Raw genomic sequence first — 16,776 nt, 5'->3', positions numbered from 1 at the left:
AATTTAATGAGTTTCCAACACACAATGTGCCCAACTTTCATAGTGTTAGATTTAATGTTATATTAATAACAGTGAACCTTAATTAAATGTTAAAGCAACGAACATAAACTTCCCCTTTCATCATTTAGCCAAGAATGAAATTTCACACCTTAAAAACAGGCTGTATTTTGTGAAAATTTTCTAAACTCGTTATTCCTACGGTTTCCTTTTCACACGGTTCCCCATAATTTTCCCTTCGATAACCCATCTCTTTCATACATAGGCGGTTTAGTATAGGCGTATCTCTGTCGTATTTTGGTTTCAGCGTGTTTCAGGAGCCAGCTGAGCGGGCGCGACGCGTTGCCATGGTAACCATTGATCGGCGGCCATCTTGAATGCAACCGTCTGCGATCCCGTACTCTAGACAATAATGGGATTTGGCGCTCCAGTTAAAAATAGGTGTGGTGACTTGTATGGGAATACGGGAGAGCGAGACGGTTATGTTGTATTAGAGATTTTGCGTATAAAATTATTAAATTGATTGTTTTTGCATTATTATTATGTGTTTCAGTAGAGATAACTTTGAATAAGTAAAGTTATTTATACAGATGGTTGTTAATTATCAAATTCGTATTCGGTAAATTCTTCAAATTAAAGAAATTGGTATTTAAACTTTAGTTTCAAATTAATTCAATGTTTTAACAACTTCATTAATTTAACCTTTGCCTAAAACTATGTATACCAAAATAAATACATTCGTTTGACCTGTTTTTGGATATATCTAATATCGGTCAGCTGATAAATGAGCAGCTCCCGTCCCAGACATAATAGTGTAGGGTGGTTACCCACTCCGATCCCGGCTAGATGTCGCATCCTTATCGACCGATCCCGGCCGCATAATAACACGTGAACGGACCAATCGCACGTGTGTATTTCGCATTTAGAACACTTTTGAATTCGGAACATTTCGCGCATTGTGGCTGTGGAATTATTTGAACACTTTCGAATTTAGAACATCCCTGAATTTTGTGTTATGCGAAGCCGAAACCGTTTGTTAGACAAATGAGCAACTATTTAGTATTGTGTGGCGTTATTAATGAATATTTGCGAATATGTACGAGATACCACAATGATATGATTCAAAAATGTGTGTGTGAAAATGATTATTCTGTTTAATGCGACAGTTTAATTGTTGGTTTAGGGCTTTTCCGAGATATGAAATTATAAATAGGTACGCCTTTAATTTAGTTTTATCAAGAATCATGTGTGGTCCACGTTACTCCATCACAAGTTTTACACCAACATAAAAACTTGACAAACGAACCTCCCAATCTAATCAAAACACATCTCCAACAATTTGGAACCACTTAAGTAATTTAAAAACTATTTTATAACAAGCCAATCAAACTATCTTGGTATTCCCAAAAGAATTCCTTAACAATGTAACGTATATTGTATCTATGGGCCGGGTTCGAATCAATACCGGCCCGTTACCGGGACTGCGGCCGGAGTCCCGGACAGCGGGCGATCGTTTATTGCAACACTACGCTCAACTGACTTTGTCTCACTCGGCGTTTTTTGTAGGTCTGAGAGCGCCATTGATTCGAAACAGCTGTTCGGAAAATGCGGTGGTATTGGGAGTTGGGTGTCTTCAGTTTATTGGAAAATGAGTTTGTTTATATAGGTTGGGAAATTGGAATTAAGTTTTGTGATGTAATACTATGATAATAATTATGAATTGGCTGTAGGACCTTCATGATCAGGAGCTGTGCCGATTGTCACAAACATATGTGGAGAGAAGGGGATTTGGTGTAGGCTAGACAAAGCAAAGGATTTATTTCAAACACATATGTACAGGATCGTGTATGTATTTACCTCAACCGTTCGCTAAAAACAAAGTAAATAAATGTATGAATTGCTGTAAGTATTTCAAAAGTAGCAAGAAAAATCTATAAAGATGGTAGTAACGAGTTGTGTATCCATATTCGACCAACTAATCCAACTGCATAATAAAATAGAGCGAGAAGCACACCACTTTCATTTGTTTGAGCTCAGACGTTCAACTTGTTTTCGTTTACAATAAAACAAGATGCAGCTTCAGTCCGCTGGACAGACGCTTAATTACTTGTTATAAGTCACCGTGATACCGTCTAGACTAGACACTGTGTTTATATTTTAGACTGAGAAAACATTGTACGTAATCCATTCCCTTTAACATTTGTTCATATCTGTTTAAACTTTTGCATAGACTACTATAGTATCGTTTAATATGTACTAGTCTGTGAGCTTACCTACATGGTAATATTTGGTATGAGACAGATAGTAAACGATTGTGATTAAATTCACCACAAGCAATTTTAAATTCTCTCAAATGTGAACCTCGTTTTTTAACCCCCGACGCAAAAAAGACGGGGTGTTATAAGTTTGACGTGTCTGTGTGTGTGTGTGTGTGTGTGTGTGTGTGTGTGTGTATGTGGCATCGTAGCTCCCAAACGGATGATCCGATTGTTATGCGGTTTTTTTTGTTTAAAAGGTATGTCAGTCGGGAGTGTTCTTAGCTATGTTTGGTGGAAATCGGTTCAGGTCTTCAAGGTCATCAGCTCGTTTGCTAGATATGATAGAGGAATGTTACACGCTCTGTTTACTTGCAAGTATATGTGGGATCTGAAATTTGAAACACTAATGTCTTTTGGAACCACTGAGCTGGTCTGCTGTTAGGGCACGAAGGTAGGAGACGTAAACCTGAACTGCCTTTTAGTAAACTCATCGAGTTTGGGCTCGTTGAATTTGTCTTGACGAGTTCTCTTCATGTTTCTGATTGACGAGAACCTAATGCTGGAAATGGGATGTGGCGGATGAAACCCTGAAATGCCGAAATGAAACGGATAAACCGATTTATATTTTTGCTGAAAATCTAGAATGTCCAAAGGTTAATCTTTATTGTTTTTCAGTTTGTGCAATTCTCCCAGAGCCAGTTTGTCATGAGGATTGTTAAACAGCTTCCTTTGGCCGAGATCGCATATAGCGACCCCATCTTAAGATAAAATAAATTAAATGAAAAAAGGAAAAATTAAGGAGCACCTTTAAAAAGCATGAAATAAAATTAAATTATAAATTAAAAAAAACCCCCGACCCAAAAAAAGTATGCAATAATTATGACAAAAGGTTAAAAACGCTAAACCCTATAAAAAACAAAAAATAACTTTTAACACTACGTAAACTAAATTTTGTCGTGTCGGGGGACCGCTTTTTACCTTCATAAATACTTACATAAATAAAATGATATTACAACAGTCGTTTAAAAAAAAACACGTATCTAAAGTAATGAATTAAAGCGGTCCCCCGACACGACAAAATTTAGTTTACGTAGTGTTAAAAGTTATTTTTTGTTTTTTATAGGGTTTAGCGTTTTTAACCTTTTGTCATAATTATTGCATACTTTTTTTGGGTCGGGGGTTTTTTTTAATTTATAATTTAATTAATTGATATAAGAAATACTATCCCTTAATAGTAAAGACCTTATTATTTTCCCTAGATGGAACATAGGTACTTATGAAACAAAGGTCTCCATATTACTGTCAAACGGCTTATCGTAAAACTAAGACCCCATTGAGCGCGTTTAATGAACCTATTTTCTCAATTTTTCTAGTAAATATTTTTAGTCAATATTTTCCCTCGAAATACCTGGCGTACCGATACTCATTTTGGCTCGATAACGTAGCATTTTTCGAGGAAAAATCACCTGTGAAAGCGACACGTACACCTAAAGGTTTTATAAGCCAATTTGTCACCGAAAGTGGCTAGATTCGAGCTTCAACGGTTTAATTAAAGCGATGCTCGTAAACCGTTCGTGTACACTTGAGACGGGTATATGTTTAGCATAAACTATCTCGAACAGTATCAGAAAGTAGGTATTTTGATACTTAATGGCAATTTTAATAATGGTTTTGGAATTGCAGCTATGATGGAAAGATAAACGCTCATTCCTGAATGCAACACTAATTATTTCTTAATTTCATTAAAACTAAACGAAAATTCCGTACGTCAACACATTCACATTGTAGTGGCATCGCGTAATAAAGTTTAATATTTAATTTGAAGGCTTTAGTAAACGCCCCGAGCTCTCCACGCCGGTCAAGGGCGGTGCACCAATGCAGTACGACACGACCCCACGCAAAATTCAACCTTACCCTCAAGCAATAGGATTACTTTTCCAATGGCAAGTGTTAGGAATCCCTAGGAAAATTGCTTTGCATTTCCCTGCAAAAGCCACTCGGGTAAGTTTTGACTGAAAACTTTAGGAGTTAAAATTGCGGATAAAAACTTGTACAGACATAACTAGCTTAAGGTAGCCCGTAAAAGATCACACGTTTAATGTTCCTGTAGTTTTGAAAAGTTTATCTCATTAGGGTTCCGTAGCCAAAATGGCAAAAACGGAACCCTTATAGTTTCGTCATGTCCGTCTGTCCGTCTGTCCGTCTGTCACAGCCGATTTACTCGGAAACTATAAGTACTACAGTGATGAAATTTGATGGGAATATGTGTTGTATGAACCGCTACAAAAATATGACACTAAATAGTAAAAAAAAGAATTGGGGGTGGGGCCCCCCATACATGTAACTGAGGGATGAAATTTTTTTTTTCGATGTACATACCCGTGTGGGGTATCAATGGAAAGGTCTTTTAAAATGATATAAAGTTTTCTAAAAAACATTTTTCTTAAAGTGAACGGTTTTTGAGATATCAGCTCTCAAAGTCGTAAAAAGTATGTCCCCCCCCCTCTATTTTTATAACTACGGGGTATAAAATTCTAAAAAAAATAGAGGTGATGCATGCTAATTAACTCTTTCAACGATTTTTGGTTTGATCAAAGTATCTCTTATAGTTTTTGAGATAGGTTGATTTAACTGTAATTTACGGAACCCTTCGTGCACGAGTCCGACTCGCACTTGGCCGGTTTTTTTTATTTACTTACAGTTTTCCATTTCTACTTTTATTTAGCTAATTTTATATAGTACAACTCTGCAATTATAACTATTCACAGTTTAATTTTACGTTGATTTATCACTATGTTTTAGGTATTTAAGAAAATAACAACAATATCCTAAAAATAGAACAAAACCATCGGTAAAAAAATTAAATTATAAATTTAAAAAAACCCCCGACCCAAAAAAAGTACGCAATAATTATGACAAAAGGTTAAAAACGCTAAACCCTATAAAAAGCAAAAAATAACTTTTAACACTACGTAAACTAAATTTTGTCGTGTCGGGGGACCGCTCTAATTCATTACTTTAGATACGTGTTTTTTTTTTAAACGAATGTTGTAATTAGGTAGGTATCATTTGATTTATGTAAGTATTTATGAAGGTAAAAAGCGGTCCCCCGACACGTCAAAATTTAGTTTACGTAGTGTTAAAAGTTATTTTTTGCTTTTTATAGGGTTTAGCGTTTTTAACCTTTTGTCATAATTATTGCGTACTTTTTTTGGGTCGGGGGTTTTTTTAAATTTATAATTTAATTTTATTTCATGCTTTTTAAAGGAGCTCTTTAATTTTTCCTTCTTTCATTTAATTTATTTTATCTTAAGATGGGGTCGCTATTTGCGATCTCGGCCAAAGGAAGCTGTTTAACAATCCTCATGACAAACTGGCTCTGGGAGAATTGCACAGATTGAGAAGAAATAAAGATTCACCTTTGGACATTCTAGATTTTCAGCAAAAATATAAATCGGTTTATCCGTTTAATTCCGGCATTCCAGGGTTTCATCCGCCACATCCCATTTCCAGCATCAGGTTCTCGTCAATGAGAAACATGAAGAGAACTCGTCAAGACAAATTCAACGAGCCCAAACTCGATGGGTTTACTAAAAGGCAGTTCAGGGTTACGTCTCCTACCTTCGTGCCCTAACAGCAGACCAGCTCAGTGGTTCCAAAAGACATTAGTGTTTCAAATTTCAGATCCCACATATACGTGCAAGTAAACTGAGCGTGTAACATTCCTATCACATCTAGCAAACGAGCTGATGACCTTGAAGACCTGAACCGATTTCCACCAAACATAGCTAAGAACACTCCCGACTGACATACCTTTTAAACAAAAAAAACCGCATTACAATCGGATCATCCGTTTGGGAGCTACGATGCCACATACACACACACACACACACACACACACACACACACACACACGTCAAACTTATAACACCCCGTCGTTTTTGCGTCGGGGGTTAAAAAACAAAATGTTTCGTACTTCCGCAAAGGTTACTTTCAGTGAGGTTAAACACGAACTTTCGATTTTTATTCTTCATTTTTATTACTGGCAACTTCATGTAACAATTTTCATCAACCGCAACTCTGGTCAAAGTTAGTTTCGGTTCATAAAAGCGTCGGCTTTTAGATAAATACAGTATCAACTATGTAGGTACGGAAACTTTAGTAAGTTCTAACTTATAATAGTTGTAAATTATTCTTAGAAAAAAAAATTGTTCGTTACTGTATGCAGAAAATTTTTTTTTCTGAAAAGAATTCAGTAAAAGTATGGACTTGCGATAATGGAGTTCATTTTCAAAAATAACTCTTCACGAAGCACTCATGTTATTATATTCAACAACTTTTAGAAGTAGAAAATTAAATAAGATAAAGTTCATAGGGATAGGTAAATATGATTTTAAAATGAATGTTAGCGTATATTCTAAAAGTTTTTTCAAAAATTCTAGAAAAAGAAAAGTTTGCTACAATTTTAGATAGTTCAGTTCGTTGAAAACCTAATCAAGATAATGGAATTCGTTAGTAATACCTGGAAAGTTGAGAACAGGAACCCAATTGGTAATTATCTTACAGATTATGCTATTAGGGGAAGGAAGAAAGCAACATTTTAGTCCTTTGGGATATTCCATGGGTATATTGTTTTCCCCTCGTTTTAATTTCCAATGCTGCCTTATTTTCCTTCTATGTTTTTATTTTGTTTTTCTTGCAATAATAGCACTTTGATCCAAATTACGAAAATCTTGCCGCCTTCTTCTTCGTTATTCTGTAAGTCAGGAAAGTGACTTTCTTTTTCATAATTTGATCTATGAACACACTCTTGCTTAATATTGTAGAGCCATCGTATCGGAGCCAAAGTCAGAGTCAAAGGTTTTTATTCCATATAGACCTATTACAGGTGCTTCAGAAACTTACAAAACCACAGTTTAGCTTTTATAATTTCCCAAGCACGACCACACACCTGGGCTAGCCAGCCGTCAGCTGATGCATACAAATGCCGTCGCTTTGTCCCAGGGTATTAGGCAGGTTGGTCACGTGACGTCGTGAAGCCACGTACGCCTTACTGCGAAGGAATCCACAGGTGACACTGTTGTTGCTAAACACTGGCTAATGTAGGGTTAATGGGAACAAAAAAGGGTTAGTTTTATTTACGGACCAGATTTTAGACCAACGGATTTTCTGCTCGGTTTAACCGGCAAAGTTTGATACCTGATAAATAATCAAACAATAACACTCGCGCTTCTGAATTTTTAAAGAACGGAGTATGTCTGCTTTAAGACAATAAGGGAGGTTAGGGGTTACCTCATCTAACAATTTATAGTTATCCAAGAAAACTATAAGTACGTCGGAATTATAACTGTTTCATCGTGACACCCTGAACTCGGAATACATCGTAGTTACCAAACTTTTGTGAGTTCACAAACTTTATTTGGTGCTTGTTATCTTAATATATGTTAGGTCTGTCATTACTACTATAGTGCATATCAGTAGGAAGTCAGTATTTCCTAGTGGTATGGGCTGTAGAGGTTACGCTGCAATCGCACTGTGTAAAATATTGATGCCTCATCAGGTTAGCTTGGAAGCCGATCCAATCTAGTTGTGTAAACCAAGCTACGTCGATGGCTGATTCTAGACTTAAATAATTATATGTGCACCTATGATGCTTATGTAGCTAGCAGATATGTAGACAGAAAGGTATAATTTATTAAGGTCTAAAACATGGTACATTATATAAGGTTTGTGTTAGTACCTATACTTTGAAATTTGCTTTTTTCCTCCTGCCCTGTTCCCAATTTTATTTGGGGTCTTTGAAATTGACGTAGCAAAAACATGTAATGGATGTAAAAGTGAGACTTAAGTTATCTTTGAAGTTTTCCATTTATCGTAAAAACAACCCCTCGATTGTGTGCATTCATTCTTTAACCCAACCTACAATTTAACCGTAAAACCGTCATAAAAAGTCAGCCAGACTAAACAGATTAACTTTAGGTATCCTAAACTACGTAAATAGGTTTCTAGTTTGAAACCTGTTGACCTTATTACTTTTGAAGTGCTCCAAGGGGAATATAAGACCGCGCAATTTACTTCGTCAAGTATCAAATATTCTTGATACTTTGTAGTATTTTTATATATCATGTTTTTCAAAGATAGCTTTATCTACAACGTGCTACGTACTATAAAGATAACTATCCTTAATCGATTCTCTGATATCGATATTGTAATGTTGTTTTGAATTTCGATATTCAAAATGGCAGTCAATGTAATCGTGTGATAGTGTCTTTTTTATTTATTTAAAATCTTTTTTTGTTTGGTAATAATTTTTGAAGTCAAGTGTTATTCTTTATCCGATTAAATATATTGTTTTTGTAAGCAGATGTGATATTAAAATTAGGCATGTTTAGTGATCACATTAAAATGTTTCAAGTTAACACATTTTCCGCCCTCATAATATTGCCATTTCGCTCTAGCGGCCCCTCATCAGATTACATGGCGGAAAATTTATCAATTTACGACCTGTTTTGATGAAATTTCACAGTCGGGGAAACAAGGTCAGATCGAGGTGAAATTGAACATATTTTTTTTATCAGAAAACCTATCAAAAACCGTTTGCAGAGATAGATTGAAACAGAGCATTCAGCTCGTTCATTTAGCATCAAAGACACGTAGAAAAGTTTTCACACCTGAACGATAAGATACAAACCTACTGAAAAAAAAAACTAAAAGAAAATATTCTAATAAAAGCAATAGACAAACCATATTTTTGAACACAACACAATATCACGTGTTTTATTGTACATTTCACAATAAACCTTGTTCATGAACGTTTCCCAACCGGAGATAAGGCGCGTTCGAGCGCGCGCGCAGGTACGCTCCGCGTCGCTTCCACTCCCGCGCAGGCCAACGGCCTATCGCGTCTTATCAGTGGTTGGGCAACTAGACACAGATTACGCATTACATGCTAATCATACTTCCGTGTTGTTTTCATAATTAAGCGCTGAAGTGTGACTTTATCTCGAGGATGATGCATTGTATGAACTATTTAGCTTTTTATCTAAAAGGGTACCCACATAACATGTAATTTACACTACCGCTACTTCAGGGGCGGTCTTTAGCTTAAAATCACTTTTAATACATATGTTCTTTATACGCTGGCTACGTGTGTTGCTACCAGATGCTTCACGCTACGAAGTATGTAATGAGCAAAACAAACAAACTTTTAAATGTCTACAACGTTACATTTATCCAACAAACAACTAACGAAGCCGCAATTAAAAGTATTGACTCGCTGAACAAACTTGAAACACTTGAAAACAAAGATCACATTTCACAAGAAATCAACCTGACTTGACAAATCATTGATTTCTTAAAATAAGAAACTTGGTTATGCAAAAAGGTTGTATTTTGTAACCTGCCAGTATCTTCTAGTCTTACAGTCACTGTCTATGGCTGTGTACCATCCATTGCTGTTTTCACATACAAGATGCCTTGTACAATAGCTTTCCATCAATCAATGTGCTTCGAAGTCCACGCATTAGGTTGTAAATCTAAACATGTTCGAGCTAACATCGGCAGACTGGAATATAAATTCATATATCTGTGGGGCTGTTTCACAGCAGCAGATATATGAACTCTAGAACTGTGGATTTAAAATTAAATGGTTTTGTAAGTAAAAAAAAATACTGTTAAAGTGAATAGAAGAAGGTTTTGGTTTTGCTACGTTTCATAAGCACCATAAAGAGATTGAGATGACGTATATTTCTACACAAAAAAAAACATTAGAGCACCAGCAACAGCATTAGAGTCAAAATTTTAACAATCTCATGAATGAAAATCCTAGCGAAATTGCACTCATCCATCATCATTAAGCCAAAGGAGCCTTCAGTTAATATCATACATACAATATACATAAGTAAATCGTAGTTGCATTTTCACAAGTCATCCTCACAAGAGTAGACGAATATAAAATGTGTTCTTGAAGAAGGTTAACCGATGTCAGCAGCTGGTGTAGATTTATCTTTTTGCAGCTTAGCTTTCAGTACACAACCTATTGACTAGGTATCTCTAGTCATTTCTAGCCGTCTACACAACATTTATCAATCAATCGTATTCAACGTAAAAGTAGCTTCGACGCCGACAGCAAAACTACACTTAGAAAGCATATAATTGCAATGAAAGAAAAAACAATTATTGTAAACAGTGATGAAACTGTTATTCTGTTAAATTGACAATAAACTCATTATCTATTAGAAACGTTGGTGATGTCATTAAGATTATGTAAGACAATTGATTTTGAAACTCAATTTTCTAAAGAAAACACAAACCGAAGTACCTATCTTTAACTCGTTAAATGCGTAGATATGACTATAATTTTTTTAATTAACTTGATTATGGGAAATCTGTATTTTTTGCAACAATTTCTTTCTTTACATGTTGAACAAAATACATAGATAGAAATATGCGCAAAACTAGGTTAGGTTAACGAAACTTAATGAAGGGCCGCTTCAAAATAAATACCACGTTAAAAATAACACTGTTTACGCTCATTATTAATAGTAACCGCGTTTTAATGTCAATTACCTCTCGTGGTAACCTCAAAACTATAAAAAGACAGCCCTTCAATCTGCGCGCGCTAATTACCGGACACCCGTGGCGAAAACTGATGTATATGAATATTGCGGCTTTTACAAAGGCCGTAAATTCTGACGTCATTGTCGCTCACACCAGATTGCGACACTTGATTTTTTGACGCCCAGATGTTCTTTACTGACTAAATTAAATGATCATTAAGTACAGCGAATAAGTATCACTACATTGCCACATTATAAAATGGAGTAATTTGCTTGCGTTTGAGATAACTCTGCTTCAAAAACTACTGATTGGACTGTCATGCTGTTTCCTCCAAAAGATAGAGTGACTCATGCGGAAGGTTCTGATACATATGTTGTTTAAACCGGTAAAGCCTGCTAGTTTAACATAAATTTTAGAAGACCTAATATATTTATGTATCGATGCCTATAATTTTATTCTAGCTAGCTGCTAAAATATCTCCCTTGTGGCTTACAGAGCAACGTATCGAAAGCGGTTTGGTATCAAAATTATAGTGCCGATTGACACCTAGTAGCTAGTAGACCAGACTGGCAAGCTGCCATGCTGTTATAGGCACAAACTTATAACTAAACGTAGGTATAAAAGAACTGTTTGTACATCTGACAATAGCAGACTACCATTGGTTAGTCATAAGCTTTGGTTAGAACAGAGAGTATATTTGCATTTTTAGTAATTTGCAATACAATGAAGATAATTCTGGAACGATTTTCCAGTATCCATCTCAACTTAAAGCTGGATTTAACTATCCACAAGACATTCAACTCTATAAAGACAAGATCTGAGATTGAAGATCCCACTATAATACCAAGTTCCACAGGTCAAGTAATAGAGATTTCCAAGTACATAGTAGTAGCAAATAAAACTTGTTTTGCTGCACTTTTCCCGCATTATTCACTTATACCGTATATGTGATGCCCTCTGATCTCACCGCAAAGATGGCGCGGCGGCACTCTCTTATTAAAAGCTTTACAAGATTCCGTGGAGCCCGCAGTCTATTGTTCGAGATACTCCACATTGTTCAGCATTAAAGCCTTCTTCAAATAAATTAGGAATTCTAGAACTAATTTTGACACACTACAGTTTTATTTTCAAAAGAGGATTTGCTAAGTTTTCATTTTCTTTTCATCCAGCTTTATTCATCATCTTCCTAGCCTTTTCCCAACTATTTTGGTGTCGTATTCTAGTCTTAGCGGATGCAGCTGATTACCAGTGTTTTACATGGATCGTTACTCCTCTACCCAATCACCCGGGCAACCCAATACCTCTAGGTAAGACTCCATCCAGTAACTCTATTGTTATACTTTTTTCAAACTGTAAACACTGTGTAGGTATTGTTAGTTTAATTTACCTAAATATCATTGACAAAAGCACAAGGTTAAAGTTTCGGATAGCGATTAAACTTCGGTATTTATAAGCTGGTTTCAAAACTTTGTGGATGCATTTCACTATGGTTTGAAACAGCAATTTTGGCTTTGCCACTTTGTACAGAGACAGAATCACTTCCGACTAATAGAGAAGGTATAAAACACTTGATGATACTGCAAGCCACATTTACTGACTGATTACAGATTTCTAACATAATAATTTACCGTCACCTCATTACTGGCCGTCATAATTTCTACTCTAACAACTACGTATAGAACAAAAAGTGACATCAATCACGCCGCGACCGATAACCGACGGATGTCGTTAACAGTCGCTCGTATCTCTCGAATAACAAACTTCCTTACGTCGACTTCCTTGGCGAATGGTTATTTACGGACTGTTGTCGTGTTAACTTTGAGTGTTGCTGAGCTGATGACTTGCCTGAAGTTTTAATAAAATACTTTGGTAAAGCGGTTTTTGTTTAAATTGTTTTCTGCTTAGTCGATAAGTGCGAGTTATTTTTACCTCGCTTTATGGCGCTCATTTTTACCATCGTCAACGGACATCGGTAGGAACGATGAGAATAAAAGTGTAGTCAAAATTAAAACATCCACGTACGACAGTTCAAACAAAACACAAACTAAAGGCAAGAAAAGTGTTGAAGGGAACAAGAAATAAAGCCGTCAAGTGCTTTCAGCTCTAACGTGTAACAAAGCTATCAAAAGCAGCAGTCACGAGTGTGCGCGACACAGCCCATATTTCAAATGAGCCCGCCTCCGAGCTACACTGGGGACTATAAAAACTACTCCGGATATACATTTCCGTAAACTAATAGACGATGACGTACAAAATACACCCCAATGATCATCAAAGAAACTGTTGAAAACGTTCTCTTTCAAACGCATTCTTAAAAGAGGTTTTGAAAGAATTGCGATTTAAATTTCGTATACAATTTGACCATCGAGAAATGATTTCTGTATTTAAAAGTTATATTACACACTACCTATGCGGTTTCATTAAATACTTATAATGACATGCATAATATCATGTGCAATCACCAATGCCCACCAATCTTAACTACAAAATGCGAGTGTTACGGAAGACGCTTACTCAAAGTCGGGAGCGGGGTGGAATGGAAAGCTAAGGAAGCCTGAAGCTAAAATTGCGAATGAATTGCTTCTCCGTATGAAAATAAGGCATGGGGAATACTATAACGGAACTATGACATAATGTTGAAACTGGATTTTTCCTAGAACAGATTGATGCTATTACCGCAAACGATAATGAAAAATATTTTGTTACATAAGCTTGATAGTGCTTAGTCTGAGGTGAAACACTAGCCAGATGATGAATAAATCTCCCGTCTTGATTCCGATTTCTTCGGCACAAATTCAACTATAAACAATGACGTAGGTCGACCGCAAAAGATTTATTTATATAAAAAAAACTCATTGTATGTAAAAATGGAACATTCGTCACTCAGTACATTTTACGGACGAACGTAAATTGGACAAAATGACCAATTTTAAGGGGAAATTGAATCGATATTTACGATAATGCGAAATGTCCCTTTAGAGATTTCTTTAACCACCCACAGAGAATGTTTTTTGGTAATAAACCACTGTTTTTGGAGAAACCTCATTGTCATGTCTACCGAAGATTGCTGTTTTCGGAATTTGGGCGTTGCTACTCAATAAATCTTCTATCATACATTTGTGTTCTTCCTAAAACAGTCAATCAGTGATTTCTAAACGATTTACGGTTTTATATTGTTGAATTGATTACTTCAACAGTCTACGTTTTGAAATAGATTTTTATGGTTATTATGGTAACAAGACAGTTATGAATGACGGTCATACCAGCCAGCAGGAACGTGTCAAACCGCGATGTTTATCTCCTCACCTGCAACAAGAAAATCTTGATAAGCGTTTTGAAATAAAAGAAAGTGTTGTAATAGTAGAGACCAAAACATTACAGACGGCATTGCGACATGCGACAGTGGCAATTTAAAATTGGTCGCGAGAAGTTTACAGACGAGAGTTAAGAGATTAATTGATTTGATTAAATGAACGACATTCGCGGACGCAATATTGGGAATCAAATAATAAAATTCCGTATATTTTTCTGCAGCTTTTCATATTTGCTAGTGTTCTCAAATTGTCTGAGCTTAAATATATGTTTGTAGAAGTAGATAATCAGGTAGAGTTTAAATAATTCAAATAAAATATAGCTTGAAGAACTATTTCAGCGGTTCTATAGAAAATACATAAGTATGAAAGGTTATCTTTTCCAATAAGTATTAATCAAAGGAATGTCGTCTAGTTTTGCAGCAATTCCATAAGTTACAAAATAAACTAGCATTTAATACGAAAAACACAATGACTGCAATAATTTTATGTAACAGATAGCCAGGCTATATCGTGTGTAATATCACGATGAAAACACGGTATATTAAGTAAACTAATTCTTTGTAAAAATAATTATTCAAAATGTCTCCGCGGAGACAGACACTGTGCTTCGTCGTCACTTTATTATCGCTCAACGTAAGTTCATTAACATTATTTATCTCCTTAACTTTGAGGATAAAGTCTCTCTGATTGATAACAAAACTTTTTTACTTTTACAGAATGCTCTTGTGTCTGTGACAAGTGTTGATGTTGGGCCTGGCCTATCGGAGTATTACCCAGCTTCAAGTTTGCAGACTCCTCCACTCACAAAACCTTTCTTATCTGCTGCATCTGCTAATAGAGTATTACCAGATAATTTTCCGGGCACGCCAAAGATATATCCAAATCCTCGATTAGGTTTGAACAACGTATCGCCTTACGGGTCTTATCCGCAAAGCATTACACCTAATACCGTTCCGACGTTCTATCCCAATCCAAATGTGTTACCAACATATTCGACATACATACCACACCCTGACAAATCGGTTCCGTTACCGATTGTTGAAAAAACCGACGGATTTTATTCTCCAGATATAGATTCTTTGACGATAATAGAAAATAACTCTCCTATCACACAAACGGTTCAAGTGGATATTGACAGCAATTCATTCGACTTCCCAAATGCAGATGTGGCCAACATCTACCAAACACCAATATCTGCACAGATGCCAGCGACTCCACTGGTGTTGGCCACTCCACAAGTTCCGAATCCTCTCTTAGCGGGTGGCGCTAATAGAATATTTCCAGAATATTTGCCAACTACCCAAAGAATGTTTCCAAATCCAAGATTGATGAACACATTTCCTTGTGGGTCTTGTCAGTCAGACGCTACGGTCAGCACACTTCCGACATCTTGTTGTGCAACTCCGAACGTGTATACCACACATTCTGCTTATACTCCACTAGTCGAAAATACGATCACTACAAATCCGTTTCCGCTAGCTAAACAAATAACAGATTTATATTTTTCTCCAGGCTTGGATTCGTTGACTGTTATTGAAAATAGTTCTCCAATAACACAAACTGTGCAAGTAGATGTCGATACAAATTCCTTCGACTTCCCGTCTGCAGATGTGGCTAACATATATCAAGCACCAATTTCAGCACAGACGTCAGCAACTCCTCTGGTGTTGGCAACTCCGCAAGTTACGAATCCTTTCATGGTAGGTGGTGCTAATAGAATGTGTCCAGAAACTTTGCCAGTCACCCAAACAATGTTTCCAAATCCTGGATTAAGTTGGAACACAATCCCCTACGGATCTTACCAGCCCGACTGTACGGTCAGTACCCTTCCAACATCAGTGTATGTAACTCCAAATGCTTACACATCATATTCTCCTTATTCAAGTATCCCAACAATCGAAACTACGATCTCTGCGAATCCATTACCGGTAGTTGAACAAATATCAGATACAATTTATGCTCCAGATTTAGACTCATTGACTATTATAGAAAATAGTTCCCCTATAACACAAACTGTGCAAGTAGATGTCGATACAAATTCCTTCGATTTCCCAAGTGCAAATGTGGTAGATATCTATCAGACACCAATTACTGTGCAAACGGCCCCGACGCCTCAGGTGTCGCCGGTTATATCAGTTACTCCGCCCCTTGCCGAAATCTTGCCTGTGCAAAATTACGTACAAGAAATTTGTCCGCAGACAATAGAACCGTGTATTACTCCTATAGTGCCTATAGACACTTCAGCTACAATTCTTCCGTCATACGATGTAGGATATTGTCAGCCATATCCGATTACATTACAAGTGAATATGCCACCGCCTTGTATCCCGGAGCCTGTGATAGCTATTATAAATCCGTGTCAAAATCAGCCTCAACCTCAGCCTGCTCCCTGTGGCTATCCATCTTATGATCCTTCATTTGCAATGCCTCCGCAACCTATCATAGTGATGGAGAAATCTAATTCTAACTGGAAGAATATCCTTCCAATACTTCTGTTGACTCTTTTTGACGGCTGTGGCAACTGTGGTGGGGGTTACGGCAACTGTGGTGGGGGTTGTGGCAACTCTCAGTGTACAAGTACTCCTATACCATTCCCGATAGTGATTCCTGTAAATAACCCTGTTGTGAATACGGGTCGTTCAGGACGC

The 16,776-nt window shown here is 36.6% G+C and overlaps 1 protein-coding gene across 2 annotated transcripts in view; it reads right to left on the bottom strand.

The window, feature by feature from the left end:
* The window catches only part of LOC110370411 (serine/threonine-protein phosphatase 2A regulatory subunit B'' subunit beta), a 128,381-nt gene that overhangs the window by 45,461 nt on the left and 66,144 nt on the right, over positions 1-16,776 (bottom strand). Inside the window, exon 1 of one of the 2 annotated variants that reach the window (XM_021326210.3) lies at positions 9,000-9,144. The exons of the other annotated variant lie outside the window; for it this stretch is intronic. Within the exon in view, the coding sequence (XP_021181885.3) occupies positions 9,000-9,002 (3 nt within the window). The 5' untranslated portion in view covers positions 9,003-9,144. Of the gene's footprint in view, positions 1-8,999; positions 9,145-16,776 lie in introns of those variants that run through there. 2 annotated transcript variants of the gene reach the window in all.

The sequence above is a fragment of the Helicoverpa armigera genome, chromosome 5 (genome assembly GCF_030705265.1).
Source record: "Helicoverpa armigera isolate CAAS_96S chromosome 5, ASM3070526v1, whole genome shotgun sequence".
NCBI classification, from domain to species: Eukaryota; Metazoa; Arthropoda; class Insecta; order Lepidoptera; family Noctuidae; genus Helicoverpa; species Helicoverpa armigera.
The sequence above is the reverse complement of the archived record's forward strand: the minus strand, read 5'-3'. Positions and strand labels throughout refer to the sequence as shown.